The 23224-nt window shown below is 43.1% G+C and overlaps 1 protein-coding gene across 1 annotated transcript in view; it reads right to left on the reverse strand.

Annotated features, from left to right (window-relative positions):
• RNF207 (ring finger protein 207) overlaps window positions 1-23224 on the reverse strand; it is a 900262-nt gene that overhangs the window by 515067 nt on the left and 361971 nt on the right. The window contains exon 5 of the mRNA XM_086921721.1: window positions 9514-9595. Within this exon, the coding sequence (XP_086777847.1) occupies window positions 9514-9595 (82 nt within the window). The remainder of the gene's footprint in view (window positions 1-9513; window positions 9596-23224) is intronic.

Consider the following 23224-nt stretch of genomic DNA (forward strand, 5'->3'; position numbering starts at 1 on the left):
TGAGGACGAGATTAAAGAGCTCAATTTACCAGAGTCAACAATTAAAAACTATACCATATTGGATTAAATACTATCCAATTTACAGGTTGACATCAAACGCAGAAAAGCTAGAAAAATTAAGCGCGATGAATAGGATTATAAAACAGGTCGCATTTTTACATTTGCACGTCGGTTTGATCACCTGGTGGATAAAGAAAAAGCATCCAAAAGAAATGCTACACCTTCTAGCTCAGAGGTTCCCTCGTCCTCTAGTAGTGTGTCAACAAGTAAAAATGGGAATGAGACATTGACAGGTCAGATATTAGACAATACTTTTTTTCAAGAGGTCCGTCGGTTCAGGATGGGAAACCGAGAACCAATAGGGAGAACAAGAGATACAGGCGGGGCAAGACAAGGAGAGGCACCAGAGGAAAAAGGAGGAGAGAAAACAAGAGTAGGGATGAGGACTCGGTCCTGGAAATAAATGGTACAGGAATGAGTGAGATAGAGATTATCAACCTTTCTTCATGTATACTGACAGATAATATGATTTCACTATTAAAAAAAGGTCTGGGATTCTGTCCGTCTACGAGTATTGATTGGTACACTGCTAAGATAGATGTTTATAAATTTGCAAGGTTGCTTAAACTTAAAAAAAAAAATTCTAGTAAAGATAGTAGACATGTTTTACCAAGAACTACGTTACCCAATGAAATAACAATACAAGAAGTGCATGATACAAAACTACTACTTTCGATTACAGAGAATGAAGAAGACCCTATCACTATGAGTAACCTATTACATGAATTAGATATCAAACAAGACTTCTCCATTAGCAGTGGACTTAAAACTAGATCAAGATGGATACCCCAACTATCTGCTGGCAATATGATTGATTCTTTCTATAAAGCTGTTAACCTAGATATAGATCGTCAAATTGCCAAAGAAAATAGGTGTCTTTAATTTCATCCACCAAGTAATCTGACTAAGCAAGAAAGGTTGGCTTTAAAATCTCTGTCCTCAAACTCTGAACTGATTATACGCAAGGCTGATAAAGGTGGCAACATTGTTGTAATGAATCGCACAGATTATAACAATGAAGTTTTGTCACAACTTAATAATGACAAATACTATGTGAGAGAAGTTGCTAGTCCCCTATTACAAGATACTGAGATGATTAATTTGAGATTGAAACAATGGTATGACGATGGTATTTTGGATTATGATGAGTATATGTATCTAAGGGTAGAATTCCCTAAGGCACCTTGTATGTATTGCTTACCAAAAATACACAAAAATCGTGAGAAACCCCCAGGGAGGCCGATCATCTCTGGTATTGGTGGCCCAACAGAGAGACTTTCTCAATTTATCGATGTATTTATAAGACCATACGTTGAGAAACTGCCTTCTCACATAGAAGATACTAAACACGTTTTAAATTTGATGAATGATGTAACTTGGGAATCAGACATGATTATTGCGACACTGGATGTGGTTTCTTTGTACTCAAACATTGAGCATGGATTGGGGATGAAAGCGATGGAAAGTTTTTTGAACAAAAGATCTGCTGAGTACTTTGATCACACATAAATGATAACGGAAATGACTAAGATTGTTCTTGAAAATAACATCTTATTTGACAACAAATGGTACAGACAGAAGCTTGGGACTGCTATGGGCTCCAGATTTGCTCCGTCTTTTGCTAATCTCTTTATGGGATGGTTCGAGGCGGAGTGGATCTGGGGCACCAAAGGCGCACAGTGGATAGACCACATATATTATTGGGGACGATACATTGATGACTGTCTCTTAATCTGGAGGGGCACCTCTAATGAACTACAAAGTTTCTTTGACTATTTGAACACAAATGATCTTAACATGTCATTTACCACGTGTTATAGCAAATGTAAACTTACTTTCTTGGATATTGAACTATTTGTAGATGGGGACAAATTGTGTAGTCGGATGTATCGGAAAGAAACTAGTTGCAACGCACTACTACATGCTGACAGTTGCCACCCTAAAAGTCAAATTAATGCAATCCCATAAGGGGGAAATGCTAAGAGCCCGCAGGAATTGCTCCCAAGATCTTGATTTTGAACACAACTTACTAGACATGTCGAAAAGATTTGCAAACAGAGGTTATGACAAGAAGATAGTGACCAGAGCAGTGGGTAAAGCAAAAGCAATGAGACGTATTGATACTTTGAAACATAAACCTACAAGTAATCAAGAATGCAAATTTACAAAGATTAGATTGATTACTAATTTTGGTTCTGGTAGTCACAAACTATACTCCATTGTTGACAAATATTGGCACCTTTTGAAGCATGATAAAGATATTTCCGCCTTTCTGACTGAGAAGCCATCGCTAACATTTAGAAAGGGTATGACACTTGCTAATATAGTTAGCCCTAGTTATCCACAAACGATACCTAGAGACAATTGGTTAACAGACAAGCGCACAGGATTTTATTATTGTGGAAAATGTAGCTCATGCAGATGGGCATACAAAAAGATACAAACCTTTGAATACAATGATACAGGCAAGCATACTATTAAGTCAGTTATTACATGTGATACTACTTTTGTAGTGTATGTAATTGTTTGCTCATGCAAAAAGATTTATGTGGGAAGTACTGTGAGAAGACTTAAGGATAGGACGATTGAACATTTTCGTGCCTTAAAAAATGGGGATACTAGATACCCCATTGCCTCCCACATAGTACAGAACTACGAAGAAAAAGGCAGACATCAATTTATGTACCATGGAATTGAACATGTTACAATGGACTCCCGAGGTGGAAACAGAGTACTAAAGCTACGACGTAGTGAGGCAAGATGGATCATGAAACTCAGAGCGGTTGAGGAGGGCCTCAATTTGGACTCTGAGCTACAGTATTTTTTAGGAGACTGAAGAGAATATGATGTATCCATAGCTAAGTAAGATGTGTATACAATATGTGAATTTTATGTTTGTTTCTTGCTCTGACCACTGAATGCAAATCGACATTTCTTACGAATATCTGAAGTTTTATTTAATATGTATTTATTATCAGTTATGTAATACTTTACTAGATATGATGTAATATACACATAGGATAATTCAGATGCACTTCCTACTAATTTGTTCAATAATGAATTTGGAATGTACAAGATTGCTACTGCCTACTGAAATGACCTTCATCTAGAATTTAGAATTTTTAAATATTGTTTGTTTACTTTCTCCACTTCTTTTTGACTCTCCCCTTTACCTCGAGTGAAATAATAATCTTTGCATGTTTCTTTCCTTTCCTCTTCATTTATTACGAGGATGCTGAAATTAGGGTGTAGGAGCAGTGATAAAGGTATACCAAAAAGAAACCGGCCCACGATCTTAAATTAATGGCGTGGGTCGGATGTTTTTCACCAGACATTCACTTTTGGAACCACTGGTTCGAGTGAGCTGTTATGCAAACCCTTTTGTATTAACTGAACCTATTTATAATTTACCTAACTATAAAACTTATTTTTCTGCAACTCTTTAAATAGAAGTTGTATGAAAACATGGAATGTCTAGATAGACACTGATAATATATATCGGTATTCTTACACGGAGGTTTTGAGAAACAAAGATAGGACTAAATACGTGATAGTTTATTTTTAATTAGTACTTAACTAGGAATACTGGTAAGAACGTAATTTTGAACATACTTAATTTCCAATTAAAACTAGCATTCTATATGTAATAAATAATAATATTAGAAGTAGTGAAGATCCGGTTGTAAACTGATCAAAAATATCAAAAAATAAACAAAACAATTGATTTACTCACTTTTTAAATATCATAAATGCAGCAATTATACCGTAACTAAGAGTTATTTACGATTTATCTATTACGTGCCTCGCCAAACATGGCGCGACTAGTTGGCAGTGCGCGTTTTAACATTTAAATATGGCGCCCTAAGGGAACGCGAACGCGAAAGCGGGGAAATTGACGAGGAGACGCCGCAAGAAACTGAACAGGTAAACGCCGGCTGAGATGTGAATACGGGCACGGTTCTAGATTAAACTTGTATTCCTACGCGTTGTAGGATTTTGTACAAATCGACTCGAACGCGGGCATTGTGTGTTTATTAATGAAATTGCCGACACTGGTTTTCTGCTATGCCCGAGTATAACTTACGGAGGCATTTCAGTATAATGTTTGAGCCTGCCACTTCGAGAAAACGCTTATTAGCCTCAATTGTAAAGTACTTAATAAATATTTCGTTCCTTTTAGGTACACGTACTCGTGTATCCTGAATCACTTATTGCTGCATCGGATCTGATGTACCCCTCAGGGAGAATACACCTATACTATAGGTGAGTTTCTTTCCCTTATCACTATGAATAGGAAGCATCTTTGTTTACAAATAATAGCTGCTACAAACATATAATTTTATTAAACTTACTATGAAAGTATACCTTTGTTCCAGGCTCCTCTAACTGATTTCTACATATCACAAAAAACATTGTGAAACGTTGTTTTTTGGCAAGACTTAATTGCGATTGAGGTAATACTCTGCTATCTTTATTAATGGAATGGTGCGTTTGGGACTACTTTTATCTAGCATCTACCTTGTGAGCATCTAGTGTATGATATACCTGGTTTCACTGGAATAATTTTCCTTTCTTTTCTGAAGCTTTTGGGTTAATTTTGGTAGCCTCTTGAATTGACGTGTTTTGGCTCTTTACACTTATCGTGGTGGAATTGGTTATGGGTAAACTAATATCTCCATTAGTTGGTATAATTAATAATGTAAATATGTTTGGGTTTCAGCCCTGATGAAGTCTGTTGATGCAAGGATTAGCATCAGACGAAACACGTGTTGGCTGAAAGACAATTAAGGACAAAATTGTGAATTGGAGTAAAGAAAAATCAATAAAGGAGATTGGAATACTGGAATTGTGGAATTCTCAATAACTAAAGACTTTACTTGGCAATGAAGATATCACTTCTGCACTGAATAGTATTGGACATTGTACTTGATTGGTGAATTGCAACCTATTGATTAATCTTGTGGAGCTCAGAGAGATACTGTTTTGATTGTCCATTTCCCTGGAGTTCCGGGGTATCTTGGGTCACTGTTGGTAACCAGTACCTTTCTCTCTTGGAGTTCACTTTCTCGATTTAGTTGAATTTGCAATATATTCCTATACTTAGAGCTGTGCGCCTGATCTTTGACTTGGTTGCCAAATTAGTTTTACTTGAATAGATCCTTATGTACATGTGGCGGCTGTCTTCTCGGATGCTGAGAAGGCATTCGACTCAGTTGAATGGAGTTTTTTATCAGCAGTGTTGAGACGTGTGGGAGTTAGAGAGGTGTTTATAAAATTGATGGAAGTTTTGTATGCAAACCCTGTGGCACGAGTGTGAGTAAATGGCATACTATCTGCTCCAATAGCAATTATAAGGGGTACAAGACAAGGTTGTCCACTTTCCCCATTATTATATGCTCTTGATGCTGAACCCTTAGCGTGTGTAATACGGAAATATCACTCCCACCGAGGCATACGATTCCCGCAATACAACCTAACAATATCTGCGTATTCAGATGACACTTTAATATGTGTTAGAATCCCAGACCAAAACTTACCTTCAATGCTACAAGAAGTTGAGAGATTTGGCAGCCACTCTGACTGCGTATTAACTGGAATAAATCACTTAAACTTCCCATAAATGCTTCTACTGCTCAGGTATAAAATGATTATCCTTTAACGTGGACCTCAGAACCAGTGCAATATCTCAGGGTCCAGGTACACACAGAGCCAGAGATAGTAATATGGGAAAATTATGGTAGGGCACTGCAACGTCTCACAGACATCATAGAGAAGTGGATTAATTTACCACTGCCGTTGTTGGGACGCATTGCTCTCATGAAAATGATAGTGCTACCGCGTTTTTTCTTTTTTCTTTATCAACATAGCAATTTTGCTCTCAAAATCGCTGTTTCGCAATCTAAGTACTTTGTTAATCAGGCTGACCTGGGCCAGCAAGCAACCCAGGGTGAAGTGGGCAACACTGGTACGACCTTACTCTACGGGCAGACTTAACGCACCAGACCTTGAAAAATACTACAGAGCTGCACAACAAATTCACTCCTATGCCTGGATACACGGCCCACCAAATCTGCCACGCCTGTATCTGGAAAGAGAGGAAGTGCACCCAGCTAGTCTCCCACAATACTTACTCCTCAAACCACAGAAGCGATACCATATCTTTGGCCCTGTGGAACTTACTAGGTATCAATTGCATAAGACTGCAGAGTTGCAGTAAATTCCATTCCTTTACTCCTCTACATTACCAATATAGTGGTGTGGTCGGTTCCCTGTGAGAGAAGATAAGGTGGTAGTGCAGGCGTTTCACACATCAAACATAAAGAACATGGGGGATCTAGTCACAAATGGGGAAGTCCGTTCCTGGGAGCAGATTCAGATGGAAATTCCAGATCCATCACCCCTTTTTAGATATAATTACAACAACTGCGATGGTGTGCAGGAAGACGACAAATGCATGAGGTGTCGGATGGCAGGTGCCAACTTTACTCATTTGGCATGGGACTGTCCAGGGATCAGGACGTTTTGGGCAGCTGTAATGCAGGCACTGCAAGACATATCAGAAACTCACTTAACTATCCCTATCATGCCCTCTTGGGATATGATAAGGAATGGCCCCAAACTTCCCACAGACTGATTGGACTCAGCATATTACTTGCAAAGCGTAGAGTAGCTATGTGTTGGATGAAGGGGCAGTAGCCTACACTTGCAGAGTGGTTCACTGATCTAGCATATTGCAATACACAATCTGAGAACTACACTGCCCTTAGGCCGATAAGCTGCAGACCGCAAGATATTTGGGAACCGTATCAAGTATGTCTTAGACGCAAAGCTGCGGATGCGGCAGGGGGGCCTGATAATGAAAAAGGAGACGAGGACTGAATAAATGGCGAGTTGCTGGCCGCATACACTCCCCATCTCAATAGAGAGGATTAGATAACTTGAATACACAATTTTAGGTGTGCAATATGTTAAAGCTAAATGATATCTATCACTACTGTAATGGTTAATATGTTTAAAATGGAAAATAAAGTACAAAAGAAGAAAAGAAAATTTAAGTTGGCGATCGGATAGCTTTTTTTGGGTGAGAGACAGGAAAAGAAATAATGACTGTCACGCCATGGAAGCTAACTCCCATGGTATGGGGGTAATTAGATTTTCTTTTTTCAAAAAGAAACTCTGGCTTTGGGACTTTCTTTTCATAAAATAAAAAACAGTGTAAACGATTGAGAGGTGGCCAGTGCTAAATTTGAGCAGGTGCTTTCAGGTGCTCAGCACCGGCACTTCTTTCACAGGGCCGGGGCTACAATTTCTGACCCGGCAGGTGGTGGTGTCAATATTAATTGTTCGAATTCAAAATAAAAAGAACAACATACAGTGCATGGTGACTGGCTGGTAAATGTTCATAGACAGGCCAGCAATTGCCTGTCCAGGCATGCATGATTGTGTATCACCATGTTAGTGATGATGTCATCAGGCCGATCACAAATCCAAGAACTCATCGACAAACTGCACTGGCTCCCAGTGCGGAAACGGATCTCCTTTAAAGCCTTGTGCATAGTTTTCAAGGCCCTTCGGGGGCTTGGCCCGGCGTTTCTAACACAGTACTTTCAATGGTACCGGCCGGGTAGACATCCTAGGTCAGCAAGTCGGGGGCTGATCGCTACCCCTTGGATAAGGAAAGCTCGATGGGGTGGCAGAAGCTTTATCTTGGGAGCTGCAAGGGCTTGGAATGCTCTGCCTTTGGCTCTTAGACAGATTACAGATTTAATGACCTTCCACAAAAACTTGAAAACATGGCTTTTCGTTCAGTAAGAACAGGCCAGGCTAGGGGAGCTTTCATTCAGCGCCTGGGCACCGATTGGTAACAGTGCGCTCTATAAATGTTATAAATAAATAAATAAAATAAATAAACTATGGCTTGCATTCTATTCCCCGAGTCTGCTGCACTCTGCCACTGCCTGAGCCCAAGCCTCCCATTTGATAATTGTAGCTGGGGGCTGGCTCATGAAGGAGTTGAGGCAAGGACGCTGCAAGAGTGCAGTTGGAACTTGGGAGTGAGGGCTCTTGTGGAAGAATAAACAAAAGTAAGTGTGGACTTTCCACTTGCTGGTTAGCCAGAGTAGGATATCCTGCAGCGTGCTTGATGCTGCTGTGGACCAACACAACTTTTGTGCGCCATGGCGTCACCTGTAGAATCTGTGCGCTGCACCCCAGCATGGTAATTGCTGAGCATGCGTGAGTTCAGTAGGCACCACAGCCATACTTACTGGCATTGGCAACATTACGGCTAGGGGCAATGCCTGTGCTGTAGCAGGCAGGGTCACAGCAAGCTGAACAGTGGGTGCCGATGCTGTTGTTTTTGCACTCGGTGTAGGTAAGAAAGTAAAACACGCCATCTTCCACTTCTTTAGGAATGACAAGAGGAAAATGCAGAGTTCAAAATAGCAGGGACATGTACAGGCTGATGACAGGGGTCACAGGCAGCAGCAGTGCTATAGATGAGAGAGAGCAGGAGTAAGAAACAACAGGAGAGGAGAGAGAGATAAGACGGAGCTAAGTAGAAGAAAGGGACAGCAAATCAGATACAAAGAGAAAGCAGCCATGATGTGAAGAAGAGAGCATTAAGAAGAGAGAAGATAGAATGAAAGGATGTAGAGGACAGGACAGAGGAAAAAAAGCAGACAAATGATAAAACGGAGACACAGCTAATCACTGCTAGAAGAGTGATAGCAAAAAGCCAAGATTGAGAGAGAGCAGAGCATGGATAAAAGTGAAGAGGGAAAAGGGCAGGGCTAGAATGAATAGAGGGCAAATCAGAAATACTGGTTATAAGGTAACACACCAGGTGAAACAAAGGTGATAAAATACAACTAGAGAGGTGAGAGGATAGACTCTTAGAGCAAAGACTTAGGGTACAGCCAACAGATCAAGGTTAGAAGATAGAGACTGAGGCAGTGAGAGTGTTGAAAGTGGGGCTCACTAGAGGAAGAAGTGAGCTGTGGCTTCCTTGGCAAATCTTTCAGCACCTGCTCTACTTTTTCTTTTTACAAATTAAGCACTGGAGGTGGCTTTCCTGTTCGATAGAAGCTGTCCATCAAACTTTACAACTCTGACAGGAATGACCATGAGAGCAGTTCCTGCCAATATTAATAGATGTTGACAGGACCAGTGGACATCTCAAGAGTTGGAGGCGGGATGTCCAACAGGGCAATGTTGTAACATACTCTATCTCCTTGACGGGCATTACTCAACCCTACAAACCTAAAATCAGAGCCCAAGGAACTGATTTTTATTTTGGCAGACGTTTGCATGTCTGTGTGGGTAACAGAAATCCTCATGCTGCTTACACATTACATCATTGTGTTTCCTTTTGTTTGCACACCCATGGCAGCAGCTATCCTCGTGTATTGAAATATGGCAATCCTTGGAAAAAGTTTCATAGCAATTACTTACACTTGCATGTCCCGGAAGCAGTTTATGCAGAGCATGGATTTCTTCTCTGTTGAAAACATGATGTAAGGCTCCTCGTGAAGAGCTGTAAATGTACACATACCCAGGTTTTAATTCATGCACACAACAGACTGGTGTGTAAAACATTTATCTTCACATCATAATAATTAAACATACAAACAAAAGGGAAAGTATTTAATTCAGCTATTACAATGCTCTCTAAGGCTTAGGAATCAGAGAGAGTGATTTCACGCATTACATCCACTGAGCCAGCGATTCATTTGGTGGCTGCAGGTGAGGCCCACCAGTGCTAATTTTTAGGAACAAGCATATTTTTCCTCAGCAGACTGATCTAGAGCAAAAGAGATATAAACACAAAAGGAAATGAAAAGACGGAAAAGATTGGCAAAGGGAAAAAGCAGGGCTGAAGAAACCTACAAGAGTCAAATAAAGAGGGCAAGAGTGTCTGGTGGTGGATTAAAGAGGGATAAGGTGGACTCAAGACAACGGAGCCTTGGGAAAAAAATGATAATAAATCAGGTTTATTATCATTCTATTTTTCTCTCTCAATCGAGTTTTGGGGCCAGGGCCATCGCGGGAGGGAGGACAGTCACGGAGGTAGAGTGGTGGGCACTGTGATCAGTCCGCATGACGGTTTGGCCAGCCGTTTTGGGTCGGCCAAAGTGTCATGCGAAGTGAAGCTCTTTCCAACCCCAGCTGCATTGCTGCGATGGAGACAGCACTGACAGGCTCCCAGACTCCCTGGGAGCGCAAATCCTTGGTGCTCAAGCCAGTAATGACGCTGCACTCAAGAATGAGAGCAGCATCGGGATTGACTGCAGAGGATTCTGGGAGTCTGTGCTCATGAGGAAGTTATATTTTCATTTTGTTATTTGTTTTTTTGTTGTACTTTCATTCCCCCCCTACCAGAAATGCCCTTGCCCCTCCACTCAGCGCGGGGCCCAGCAGCTACTGGGTTTTTACCCCCCAACACTTCGATAGTACAGACTGCTACTTCTGAAAAAACTCTGGCCCACTGACATTTTTTTTTTACAAATTACCCACAGCACACAATCAATTAAAAAAATTTAAGCATGCAATTTTACCGCATGTGGAACTCCAACCGGATTAAGGGGCATATTTACGACGGTGTTTCTGTCACATTTGCACAACGCAATGTGGTACATGTGCGACACAAACCCAAAATGCTATTTATCAAGCCATGCAAGGTCTATTTGTGTGGCTTGATAAATTGCTGCATTGCATTGCTCTGCCCTGGAAAGGCATTCCATGGGCTTTGCGTGGGTGTTCTTAAGCAACTCCCATGGACTTTGATGCATTCCCAGATTTACCATTACTGGTAGACCTGGTAATGCTTTAATTAAGAAGTGTAACCAATGGGCCATTGGTTACATCCCCACCGCGCACTCTTTGTTGGTTCCTCTTTTTAAGTAAGGACTCCTATGTTTACTTTAACAACGTCTTTATTGTTTTCAATATTGTTTTTTTATTATGATTATGTTCATCATAAGCGATTTTCAAATGTTTCCATAAACGTTTTTATCTCCTATCATATGCATTTCTCTTCAAACATATGTGTATTTATGCTCCGATGCATTTCGGGCAATACCTGCCCTTCCTCAGGGAGCAGTGGCTGTTAAGAATACAAATGTAATCAAAATCACAATCCACGTATTACTATACATATTTCCATATTATCACAGTTATGTACAATACAAGTTCACGCCATGCAGGGATTTTAATATGGTGTCCTAGTGTGTTGGGGATTGATATAACCAAAGTGCACCCGTGTTGTGAAATATGCTGAATAAAAACGAACGCACTCACATAGGAGTCTGTATACGTCTTCTCTTCGAAATCTGTGTGAAGGAAAAAATTACCGCGAGTAAATATGTATAGTAATACGCTTATGATGAACATAATCATAATAAAAAAACAATATTGAAAACAATAAAGACGTTGTTAAAGTAAACATAGGAGTCCTTACTTAAAAAGAGGAACCAACAAAGAGTGCGCGGTGGGGATGTAACCAATGGCCCATTGGTTACACTTCTTAATTATTGCAAAAGGACACTGGAGACGGAAATTGTCACCCAGCAGCAGCACCTAAATCGGATTAGTTTGAATAAAAACAATAAAAAAACAGAAGGCTGTGCATTGATCCTACACCTAAAGTCTATATACTATCATTCCGCCAGAGGTAATCGATAGCACGCCACTCAATCCATAGCATTTCAAACATGTCCTATGAGGAAATAGAAAAAAGTACAGATGCAAGAGCAAGTACATTTGCTTTCAAGGAGGATGAAGCATCCAAAATATATGCTCTTATACTGGAGGAATTCACACAATCAACCACCAATAAGACCAAGGAACAGCAGCTGAGACAATTAATTTACTTATCAAAAAGAGAGGTGAACCAAAAACTCCATGCCAGCACACTAATACGGTACCATCGATCACAACGAATTCCAAGCGGCCTCCGCATAGCTTTGAAACCCTCGCTATGCAAAAACTCCAAAAATTTCCAAGATAGATGGTACGCAATTTTAAACAAATGTTCCCTGGACCTAATCCTATTAATTATTGAGGAACTATCTGGGATCTTGGAAGAACTCACGAAAGAAATAGCCGAGGTAACAATTGAATTAACCAGCATGATGACAACAGAGGAATGGTCAAAAACTCTGGAAGAGATCAACGATCAAATAGCAAAACATTTCAGAGAGATAAATGAACGTAAGATCAGGAAATTCAAAAGGGACACCTTGGATTATAAACTTGGGGAGGTATACACCTGGGCAGAGGTGTATGCCCAGAGAAGAAGGAACAGACCACAAACACAGTTCACTGATACATCATCATCAGGAAGTGACACTTCTAATAGACCCCAACAAGGAAGACCTCAACAAACAAGTACTTCCCGAACTACACCTAGAACTGAGGAAAGCACATCCCGAACAACACCCAGAACGGAAGAAAGACCAACTACAACAGCAACGACTAGTGCTTTTTTAGAGGAGGGTCTACCACAACCAGAAGACCCAGGAGGGGAAAAAACAAAAGAAAAAGAACATCCAAACACCAGGAGCATGACGGCACCCAAGAAGGACAAGGAGAAGAAGAAGACGGAGGCCAAAAACAACTAGTAATAAACATATCAGACCATAACTTAACTCAACACGAAAAAAACTTACTACAGAAAGGGACATCATTTGTCCCCACTACCGATACTGACAAACTGGAACTTGAAGTAAGTTTCTTCAAATTAATGAGGAAAATGAGACTCAGACATTTTTTCGATAACATTCTCCCAGACAAAACAGAGGAGGAGTCTGATCAACTAAGAGGATTGAGACCACACAGTGCATTTCAGGCACCCATCAGCCATAAAACGCTGGATCTATTTGAAAAAATGGTGAAACAAGATCTGAATAAAATAAGACCCAACAAAAGATACAGAAAAAACATCACACAAAAAGACAATGATATCCTAAGGAAATTGGCCAACAATGATTAAATCATGTGTGTTAAAGCAGACAAGGGTGGAGCTCTGATCATTATGAATACAACAATGTATGAAAATACCTACATGACACTGGAGAATAATCCCACTAATGAGTACACACAGGAACTAAAAATCATCATTGAGAAAGCAGTGGAAGAAGGTATAATCAATGAAAGAACAAAAAACTTTTTGATCAAGAAAAACCCAAAAAGTCCATGCATACACATGATCCCAAAAATTCATAAAAACCTCATGGATCCACCAATGAGACCTATAGTGTCAACTTGTGACAGTATACACGAACCAATAGGTCAATTTCTTGACAAATATTTACAACCTATGGTCAAACAACTACCCACTCACATAAAGGATACAACAGATTTTCTGAATAAACTCCGAACTTTAACTATTGAGATAGATCAAGAACTAGTGCTATGCACAGCTGATGTGAAAGCATTGTACACCTCCATTCCACACGCTTCAGGAATAGAGGCAATCGAACAAGCACTAGTCCATTCAGACTTGGACCAGTCCTTTCAAACTTTCCTCATGGAGCTTATGTTATTCACTTTATACAGAAGCTACTTCAGATATGGTGATACATGGTATCAACAGTTGGCTGGTACCTCTATGGGTAATTGTGCCGCACCGGCATATGCTAATATCTTTATGGGACAATTTGAACAACAACACATATTTTCTAATGAACTATGGAAGAAGAACACCAAGATGTTGGTACGCTTTATAGATGATATTTTCATCATATGGAGAGGCACTGAATTACAATTACAAGAAGCGTTATCAGCACTTAACACGCACGATGAACGCATCCAATTGACATGGGAGACCTCCAAAAACAGAGTAACGTTTCTAGATGTGGAAGTTAAACTCACCCCAGAAGGATTTACAACAGACATCTACCGAAAACCAACGGATCGTAACAATATGTTACATCACTCAAGTTTTCATCAAAACTCATTGAAAGATCATCTCCCATTATCCCAAATGGCCAGAGTCAAACGAATTACTTCAGATCCCCAGAAAGCAACAGTTAGAATAAAGGAAATGGGAGAGCGTTTCAAGGAGAGAGGATACCCAGAACCGACAATCAGGAATGCTGAAAAAAGCATACTCAAGAAAACAAGAGAAGAGTTACTTACTCCAAAAGTCAGAGCAGACAAACAAAGGATTGTAGCGGTTTCTAAATTCTCTACATCAAGCAGTCAATTCAAAAAAACAATAATCAAACATTGGCCAATGTTAAACTTGGAACCGGACTTCAATAATATCTTCATATCAACCCCACTGTTCGCTTACACTAGGGGCAAGAATTTGGGAGAGATACTTAAACAAAAGAAACCGCATTCAATATCACACAGAGGTACACGGCCGTGTTATAACTGCAGTAACTGCAATAATGTCATCCAAGGCAATGTGATAACACACCCTATGAGGGGACATAACATCAAACTTAACGTCACAGCAACCTGTGACACCTCTAACGTTATTTATCTGCTAAAATGTCCCTGTGGAAAGGTATACATCGGCAAGACGGAAAGAAAACTCAAAACACGAATAGTGGAACACAAATCCAACATTCGCACCAAGAACAGCAAATCCACGGTTGCATCCCATTTCATGGAAGCTCACCATAATATCTCTCAATTAAAATTTCTGGTGTTGGAAACCATTGAAAGAAAGGAAGGAAGAGACAATAACCAATTCCTCTTGCGAAGAGAGAACCACTGGATCCATCAATTGGGATCCTTGAAACCGAACGGACTCAATGAACGGATCGAATTGTCTTGTTATTTATAATCTGAAATGTTCATACAATTATAAGACTGTGCCAAACATGATTCATTTTGGAAGTAGGCATCATAGCCTACAATATGGTCAATAGGGTGTAAAGTTGTGTGAATTCAATACAAAATGTTTATTCAGGATCACTCACTGAACCTATACACACCACATGACACATTTACTCCATTATGGGAGACGAGCTCACAGTTACATCTACACATAAACACAATTTTATATTTTTTATTTTTATTTTTTCGATTTTATCGACATCTACATTTCATTTACACTTTACCCCCACTTCCGTGATTTACCAATGTATCACCAACCTCGGTTGATTTTAAACTAGTGTCCTTCGAACACATAGTCTGTTTTCCCAGACTCGTGCAGCATAGTATGTTGTCCCTATCTACACCCAGCGTCAGCATAACACGGAAGTAACTCCGCTTGCACTAACATTGGAGCACGCATACAGGCAGACGGTGTGACCTGACAGAGCTTCACGATACACTTTCAGCCGAATTTCGTTAAGGTTAGTGACACGCACCGAGCGCCACTCGGTTAACTTAGCCATCACCAAGTGGAACGGTTAGACTGACTCGCGGTAATTTTTTCCTTCACACAGATTTCGAAGAGAAGACATATACAGACTCCTATGTGAGTGCGTTCGTTTTTATTCAGCATATTTCACAACACGGGTGCACTTTGGTTATATCAATCCCCAACACACTAGGACACCATATTAAAATCCCTGCATGGCGTGCACTTGTATTGTACATAACTGTGATAATATGGAAATATGTATAGTAATACGTGGATTGTGATTTTGATTACATTTGTATTCTTAACAGCCACTGCTCCCTGAGGAAGGGCAGGTATTGCCCGAAATGCATCGGAGCATAAATACACATATGTTTGAAGAGAAATGCATATGATAGGAGATAAAAACGTTTATGGAAACATTTGAAAATCGCTTATGATGAACATAATCATAATAAAAAAACAATATTGAAAACAATAAAGACGTTGTTAAAGTAAACATAGGAGTCCTTACTTAAAAAGAGGAACCAACAAAGAGTGCGCGGTGGGGATGTAACCAATGGCCCATTGGTTACACTTCTTAATTATTGCAAGAGGACACTGGAGACGGAAAGTGTCACCCAGCAGCAGCACCTAAATCGGATTAGTGTGAATAAAAACAATAAAAAAACAGAAGGCTGTGCATTGATCCTACACCTAAAGACCTGGTAATGCACCAGAATGGTACACCTTCCCAGGGGAGGCATAACGAGGAGAAATATTTGTATTTCTCCTCGTTACTTCCTCTTTCTATGCAGCACACATAGATAGAGGAATTTGCCTTGCCTCTGGAATTGTTTTTCCTCAGGAAGGTGACAATTACTACACAAAAACAATCTTGCATGCAATGGAGGCACCCTTGCACCATGATGCACAGGTGCCGGAAATGGTGCTAGGCAGCCCATTGTGTACCAGTCCTGGTGAAAGGACAGGAATACATTGTATTGGGATACATACAATGCATGTCTGCCCTTTCCCTGTAATGCAGCTCAGCAATTTTACTTCCTGCGCTGCGCTGCATTACTTTGCCATAAATATGCCTCTTACAGTATGCAGAGTTACCACACAGTAAATCCAGGTGAAATTCTGCTGGCAGCAACATTATATACAAGTTTTACTGCTATTAAAAGTTACAAAGAAACAGGAAACACTGCCTCATATTTCCTATCTGTTGGAGCAATTGGCAACAAATATTGGTAGCTGCAGGACCAATGACATCATCATATAATGTATGCAAAAGGCAAAATAGTACAAAATAAAGAATGTCCATACTAAGATAAGTGCTAAAAAAACGTTATTGCAGTGTTTATAGTGTAGTGCATTTGACACCCTTTACCTATCTCAAATTTAGGATTGTCTCCTTGCTTTGTTTTACCTGCATGACCAGTATTGTAACGTCCCAGTCGGTACAAAAATTTGGAAAAACACCTAAAGCTGGAATTTTGTCCCATCATCAGTGCATACTTTAAAATGTAAACATAAGAAAAAATCAATTAAAACAGTGTTCTAGAGTTGCCTTAACGATCCCTGGCTGATAATTAAAGTAAACGAAGACAGAAAGGCCATGTTACAAATGAATACGAAATAAGAAGTTCTATTTAGTTCAAGTTCAAGTTCAGGAATTTGTATAGCGCACTACTCACCCAGAGGGTCTCAAGGCGCTTGAGGGAGGGTGGATGCATTACTTATCGAATAGCCAGGTTTTTAGCTGCTTTCTGAAGGAGAGGTGGTTCTGTGTAAGGCGGAGGTGAGTGGGGAGAGAATTCCAGGTCTTGGCCGCTAAGTAGGAGAAGGATCTTCCTCCCATGGTGGATCTGTGGATGCGCGGAATTGCGACGAGGGCTTGATTGGATGATCGTAGTTGGCGGGTGGGTGTGTAGAAGGACAATCGTGTGTTGAGGCATTTGGGTCCTAGGTCGTAGAGGGCCTTGTGTGCGTGGGTGAGGAGACGGAACGTTATTCTCTTGTTGACGGGGAGCCAGTGGAGGTCTTTCAGGTGACCGGAAATGTGAGCTTGACGGGGATGTCCAGTATGAGTCTGGCTGAGGCGTTTTGGATGCGTTGGAGTTTTTTCTGTAGTATGGCTGTGGTTCCGGCGTAAATGGTATTTCCATAATCCAGTCGGCTAGTGACCAGTGCGTGGGTGACTGTCTTTCTTGTTTCAGTGGGGATCCAGCGGAAGATTTTTTTGAGCATGCGTAGGATGTTGAAGCACGAAGATGAGACGGCGCCGGTCTGTCTGGTCATCGAGAGGGAGGAGTCTAGGATGAAACCCAGGTTACGTGCGTGGTCTGTAGGTATGGGTGCTGTACCCAGGGCCGGTGGCCACCATGAGTCGTCCCAGGCAGAGGGGGATGATCCTAAGATGAGGACTTCCGTTTTGTCCGAGTTTAGTTTTAAACGGCTGTTCTTCATCCATTCGGCTACTTCTTTCATTCCTTCGTGTAGATTGGTTTTGGCGGTGTTTGGGTCTTTGGTGAGGGAGAGGATCAGCTGGGTGTCGTCTGCGTAGGAGATGATGTTGAGGTTGTGTTGTCGCGCGATGGATGCGAGGGGACTCATGTAAACGTTGAAGAGGGTGGGACTGAGTGATGATCCTTGTGGTACGCCGCAGATGACTTCGGTGGCCTCTGATTTGAATGGGGGGAGGCGGACTTTTTGGGTTCTTCTGGCGAGGAACAAGATGATCCAGTCCAAAGCATTTCCTTGTATTCCAACGTTGCTGAGGCGTTGTATGAGGGTGCTATGACAGACTGTGTCGAAGGCGGCGGAATTGTCAAGTAGGATGAGGGCAACTGTTTCTCCGTTGTCCAGTAGCGTTCGGATGTCGTCTGTAGCAGCGATGAGGGCGGTTTCGGTGCTGTGTTTGGCTCGGAAGCCGGACTGTGAGGGGTCGAGGGAATTGTTGGATTCAAGAAAGGCGGCGAGCTGACTATTGACGGCTTTCTCAATGACTTTGGCAGGGAATGGGAGGAGTGAGATGGGGCGGTAGTTCTTAAGTTCAGAGGGGTCTGCTGTGGGTTTCTTCAGAAGGGCGCTGAGTTCGGCATGTTTCCAGATTTCCGGGAAGGTAGCAGAGTTGAAGGAGCAGTTGATGACATCGCGGAGATGGGGTGCGATGATGGAGTCTGCTTTGTTGAAGATGTGGTGGGGACATGGGTCGGTTGGTGAACCTGAGTGGATGGAGTTCATCAGGCGGATGGTGTCTTCAGTAGGGATTGGGTTCCAGGCGCAAAGGTTGTGAGAGTGCTGTTTTGGTTCGGAGGTGGGTGGAGTGGACTGTTCTTCGGACTGGTTTTCAAAGCTGTTATGTATGTCAGCGATTTTGATGTGTAAGAAAGAGGATAGAGAGTCGCAAAGGTCTTGGGAGGGAGTGATGTCGTTGGTGCCGGCGGTGGGGTTGGTAAATTCTTTGATGATGTTGAATAGTCCCTTGCTGTTGTGGGCGTTGTTGTCGAGTCGATCCTTGAATGCTGATTTCATGGTGGATCGGATCGATTGGTGGTGTTTGCGGGTGGCGTCCTTGAAGGTGGTCAGGTTGTCTGTGGTTGGGTTTTTTCTCCAGGTTTTCTCGAGGGTACGACATAACTTCTTGGATTTCTTAAGGTCATCGTTGAACCAGGGGGCCTTTTTGCTACCTTGTTTGATATGGTGGTTTTTCAAGGGTGCCAATTCGTCAGCGCTGTGGGTGATCCATTGTGTGAGATTGGTGGCAGCTTGGTTTGGGTCCGATGATATGGCAGGAGGGTTTTGGTTAAGCGATGTGAAGAGTTGGTCGGTGGTGATTTTGTTCCTGTTTCTTCGAGGAATAGTTTGTGGGGGGTTGTGGGTCGTGGTCTTTTTGTAGCTGAAGTGAACGCAGCTGTGGTCCGTCCAATGGAGAGCTGTGGTGTGATCGAAGGAGATGTGTTTGCTGGAGGTGAAGATAGGGTCGAGCGTGTGTCCGGCTAAGTGGGTGGGGGTGTCAACAAGTTGTTTGAGTCCAAGATTGGCCAGGTTGTCCAGAAGGGTGGTGGTGTTGCTGTCGTTTTTCTTTTCCAGGTGGAAGTTGAGGTCTCCCAGTAGAATGTAGTTCTCGGAGGTAAGGGCATGTGGGCTGATGAAGTCAGTGATGTCTTCGTTGAATTGTGTGCGGGTTCCTGGTGGTCTGTAGATGAGGGTGCCTCTAAGTGTGGTCCTGGGGTCGGTGTGGATCTGGAAGTGAAGGTGTTCGGCAGTCGCGAGGTTATCGTCGGAGCTGGTCGTGATTCGGATGGTGTTCTTATGAACGATGGCGATGCCTCCTCCTGTTTGGTTGGTGCGGTCCTTTCGGATGATCTTGTAAGCGTCCGGGATGACTATGGCGATGTCGGGCACTGATGAGGCGTTCATCCATGTTTCTGTAAGGAAGGCGACGTCCGGCAATGTAGTGTCGAGTAGGTTCCAAAGTTCAATGGCGTGTCTGTGGACCGAGCGGGTGTTCAGCAGGATGCACTTCAGGTGGTTATGGTCGGGGCTGTGTTTGGAGGAAGTGGATTTGGTGTGGGTCCAGATGCAGGCGAACTTGCAGGAGTGGCAGGTGAGAGGTCCATGAGTGTGTCCTGGGGCAGCTTCGCAGCAATGTGGTGTGCGTCCGGGGTTAAGGGCAAGGAGGGTAGTGGCGTCATACGTTATGCGGGTGGAGTGGGATTTGCGGGGAGCAGGGGGTCTGGCACTGGGCAAGGGCCAGGCGCGGACGGGCGTAGACGGGCTTACCTTTGACGCACCTTCGGCGCGCATGGGGCGCGACTGCTGCGCGTGAACGCTGCGCGCAAAAGCATCTGTCATATGAGGATAGTGGAAGGGGAGGGGCAAGGGAGGATCAGCTGGGAGGCGGGAGCGGGGTGGAGATCAGGGCAGGGAGGCAGAACAACAACAACAAAATGGCAGCAAGCCAATATCTAAACAAGACTGGGGCACAATCCGAAATAGTGCGATGCAAATTCTGGTGGCGCCGGCACAATCAGGCACAAATAAATCTGCAGGCAGCACAGCACAAGTTCAAATGTCGGACAAGCTCACCTTGGCAGTCGAGCGCTACGATCTAATTACCTCAGCAAATATAATAAATGCTAATAAGCAGGCGGGGCAATCTAGCGCTACGAACTAAGTAAAATAATTATACAGGCTTAAGCAGTTGTGGGTGCAAGGCGAGATAGGCACTCAGCAGTCTACGATACCAGGTGAGGCAGGGAGCAGCGTGTGGAGCGACCGCTTCTGCTGGGAGCAGGACGGTCACAGCGCTGCCAGGGCAGAGCGGGGATATCAGTATCAGTGGGAGGGAGGATCAGCTGGGAGGCGGGAGCGGGGTGGAGATCAGGGCAGGGAGGCAGAACAACAACAACAAAATGGCAGCAAGCCAATATCTAAACAAGACTGGGGCACAATCCGAAATAGCGCGATGCAAATGGCGGTGGCGCCGGCACAATCAGGCACAAATAAATCTGCAGGCAGCACAGCACAAGTTCAAATGTCGGACAAGCGCACCTTGGCAGTCGAGCGCTACGATCTAATTAACATCAGCAAATATAATAAATAATAAGCAGGTGGGGCAATCTAGAGCTACGAACTAAGTAAAATAATTATACAGGCTTAAGCAGTTGTGGGTGCAAGGCGAGATAGGCACTCAGCAGTCTACGATACCAGGTGAGGCAGGGAGAAGCGTGTGGAGCGACCGCTTCTGCTGGGAGCAGGACGGTCACAGCGCTGCCACGGCAGAGCGGGGAGATCAGTATCAGTGGGAGGGAGGATCAGCTGGGAGGCGGGAGCGGGGTGGAGATCAGGGCAGGGAGGCAGAACAACAACAACTAAATGGCATCAAGCCAATATCTAAACAAGACTGGGGCACAATCCGAAATAGCGCGATGCAAATGGCGGTGGCGCCGGCACAAACAGGCACAAATAAATCTGCAGGCAGCACAAGTTCAAATGTCGGACAAGCGCACCTTGGCAGTCGAGCGCTACGATCTAATTAACCTCAGCAAATATAATAAATAATAATAAGCAGGCGGGGCAATCTAGCGCTACGAACTAAGTAAAATAATTATACAGGCTTAAGCAGTTGTGGGTGCAAGGCGAGATAGGCACTCAGCAGTCTACGATACCAGGTGAGGCAGGGAACAGCGTGTGGAGCGACCGCTTCTGCTGGGAGCAGGACGGTCACAGCGCTGCCACGGCAGAGCGGGGAGATCAGTATCAGTGGGAGGGAGGATCAGCTGGGAGGCAGGAGCGGGGTGGAGATCAGGGCAGGGAGGCAGAACAACAACAACTAAATGGCAGCAAGCCAATATCTAAACAAGACTGGGGCACAATCCAAAATAGCGCGATGCAAATGGCGGTGGCGCCGGCACAAACAGGCACAAATAAATCTGCAGGCAGCACAGCACAAGTTCAAATGTCGGACAAGCGCACCTTGGCAGTCGAGCGCTACGATCTAATTAACCTCAGCAAATATAATAAATAATAATAAGCAGGCGGGGCAATCTAGCGCTACAAACTAAGTAAAATAATTATACAGGCTTAAGCAGTTGTGGGTGCAAGGCGAGATAGGCACTCAGCAGTCTACGATACCAGGTGAGGCAGGGAGCAGCGTGTGGAGCGTCCGCTTCTGCTGGGAGCAGGGCGGTCAGAGCGCTGCCACGGCAGAGCGGGGAGATCAGTATCAGTGGGAGGGAGGATCAGCTGTGAGGTGGGAGCGGGGTGGAGATCAGGGCAGGGAGGCAGAACAACAACAACAAAATGGCAGCAAGCCAATATCTAAACAAGACTGCGGCACAATCCGAAATAGCGCGATGCACATGACGGTGGCGCCGGCACAATCAGGCACAAATAAATCTGCAGGCAGCACAGCACAAGTTCAAATGTCGGACAAGCGCACCTTGGCAGTCGAGCGCTACGATCTAATTAACCTCAGCAAATATAATAAATAATAATAAGCAGGTGGGGCAATCTAGCACTACGAACTAAGTAAAATAATTATACAGGCTTAAGCAGTTGTGGGTGCAAGGCGAGATAGGCACTCAGCAGTCTACGATACCAGGTGAGGCAGGGAGCAGCGTGTGGAGCGACCGCTTCTGCTGGGAGCAGGACGGTCAACCTGACGTTTTTACCTACCACCTATTCCCAAACTATTCATCATTCCAGAAATCTACATCCTACCTACAAGCACTCCCATACCAACATATTAAATATGTTGAAGGCCATCTCCTAATACACTGAATATTAAATCTCACCACCCTAACACAAACCATATACAGATAAGCATATTTGCATGTCATTTGTATTATTGAGTGCTCTTTTTGTCAGGGCTTTTGCTTGTCCAAGTGAGATGGGCAGACTGGTGCATTCATTTGTGAGACAGGCAACGGTCTTGAAATTCCCAGTTGTAGGGCAGGTGTTTGTGTTTGTACCTGCAGTGCTACAAATCTAGCAACTGGTTCTAATGCAACCTGGCTGGTAAAGCTGCGAGCTGCATGTGTCATGCTTTGTAGGGTCCTCCTATCTGCTCGTGTCTCGGGCCTGTACACAATATATTATCACTGGGACAATCCCAGGTCCCTGTCCATCCATATCCGATGCCTCATGGAACACCTAGATTATTGTTATTGAAGATGAACCAGGTTTGCTAAATGTTCAGACGTTCCACAATCACTGAAACGGCCACAATAGTGGCCCTAGAGATATCTATCAAGGTAGAACTGGGCTCCCGGATTGCAGATGTACCTTGATATCTGCTCGGATCACTGAATATCGAGGGACAAATATAGACTACCCAAAATATAGATTCGA

This window comes from Lissotriton vulgaris, chromosome 5 (assembly GCF_964263255.1).
Source record: "Lissotriton vulgaris chromosome 5, aLisVul1.2, whole genome shotgun sequence".
In the NCBI taxonomy this organism is placed as follows: Eukaryota; Metazoa; Chordata; class Amphibia; order Caudata; family Salamandridae; genus Lissotriton; species Lissotriton vulgaris.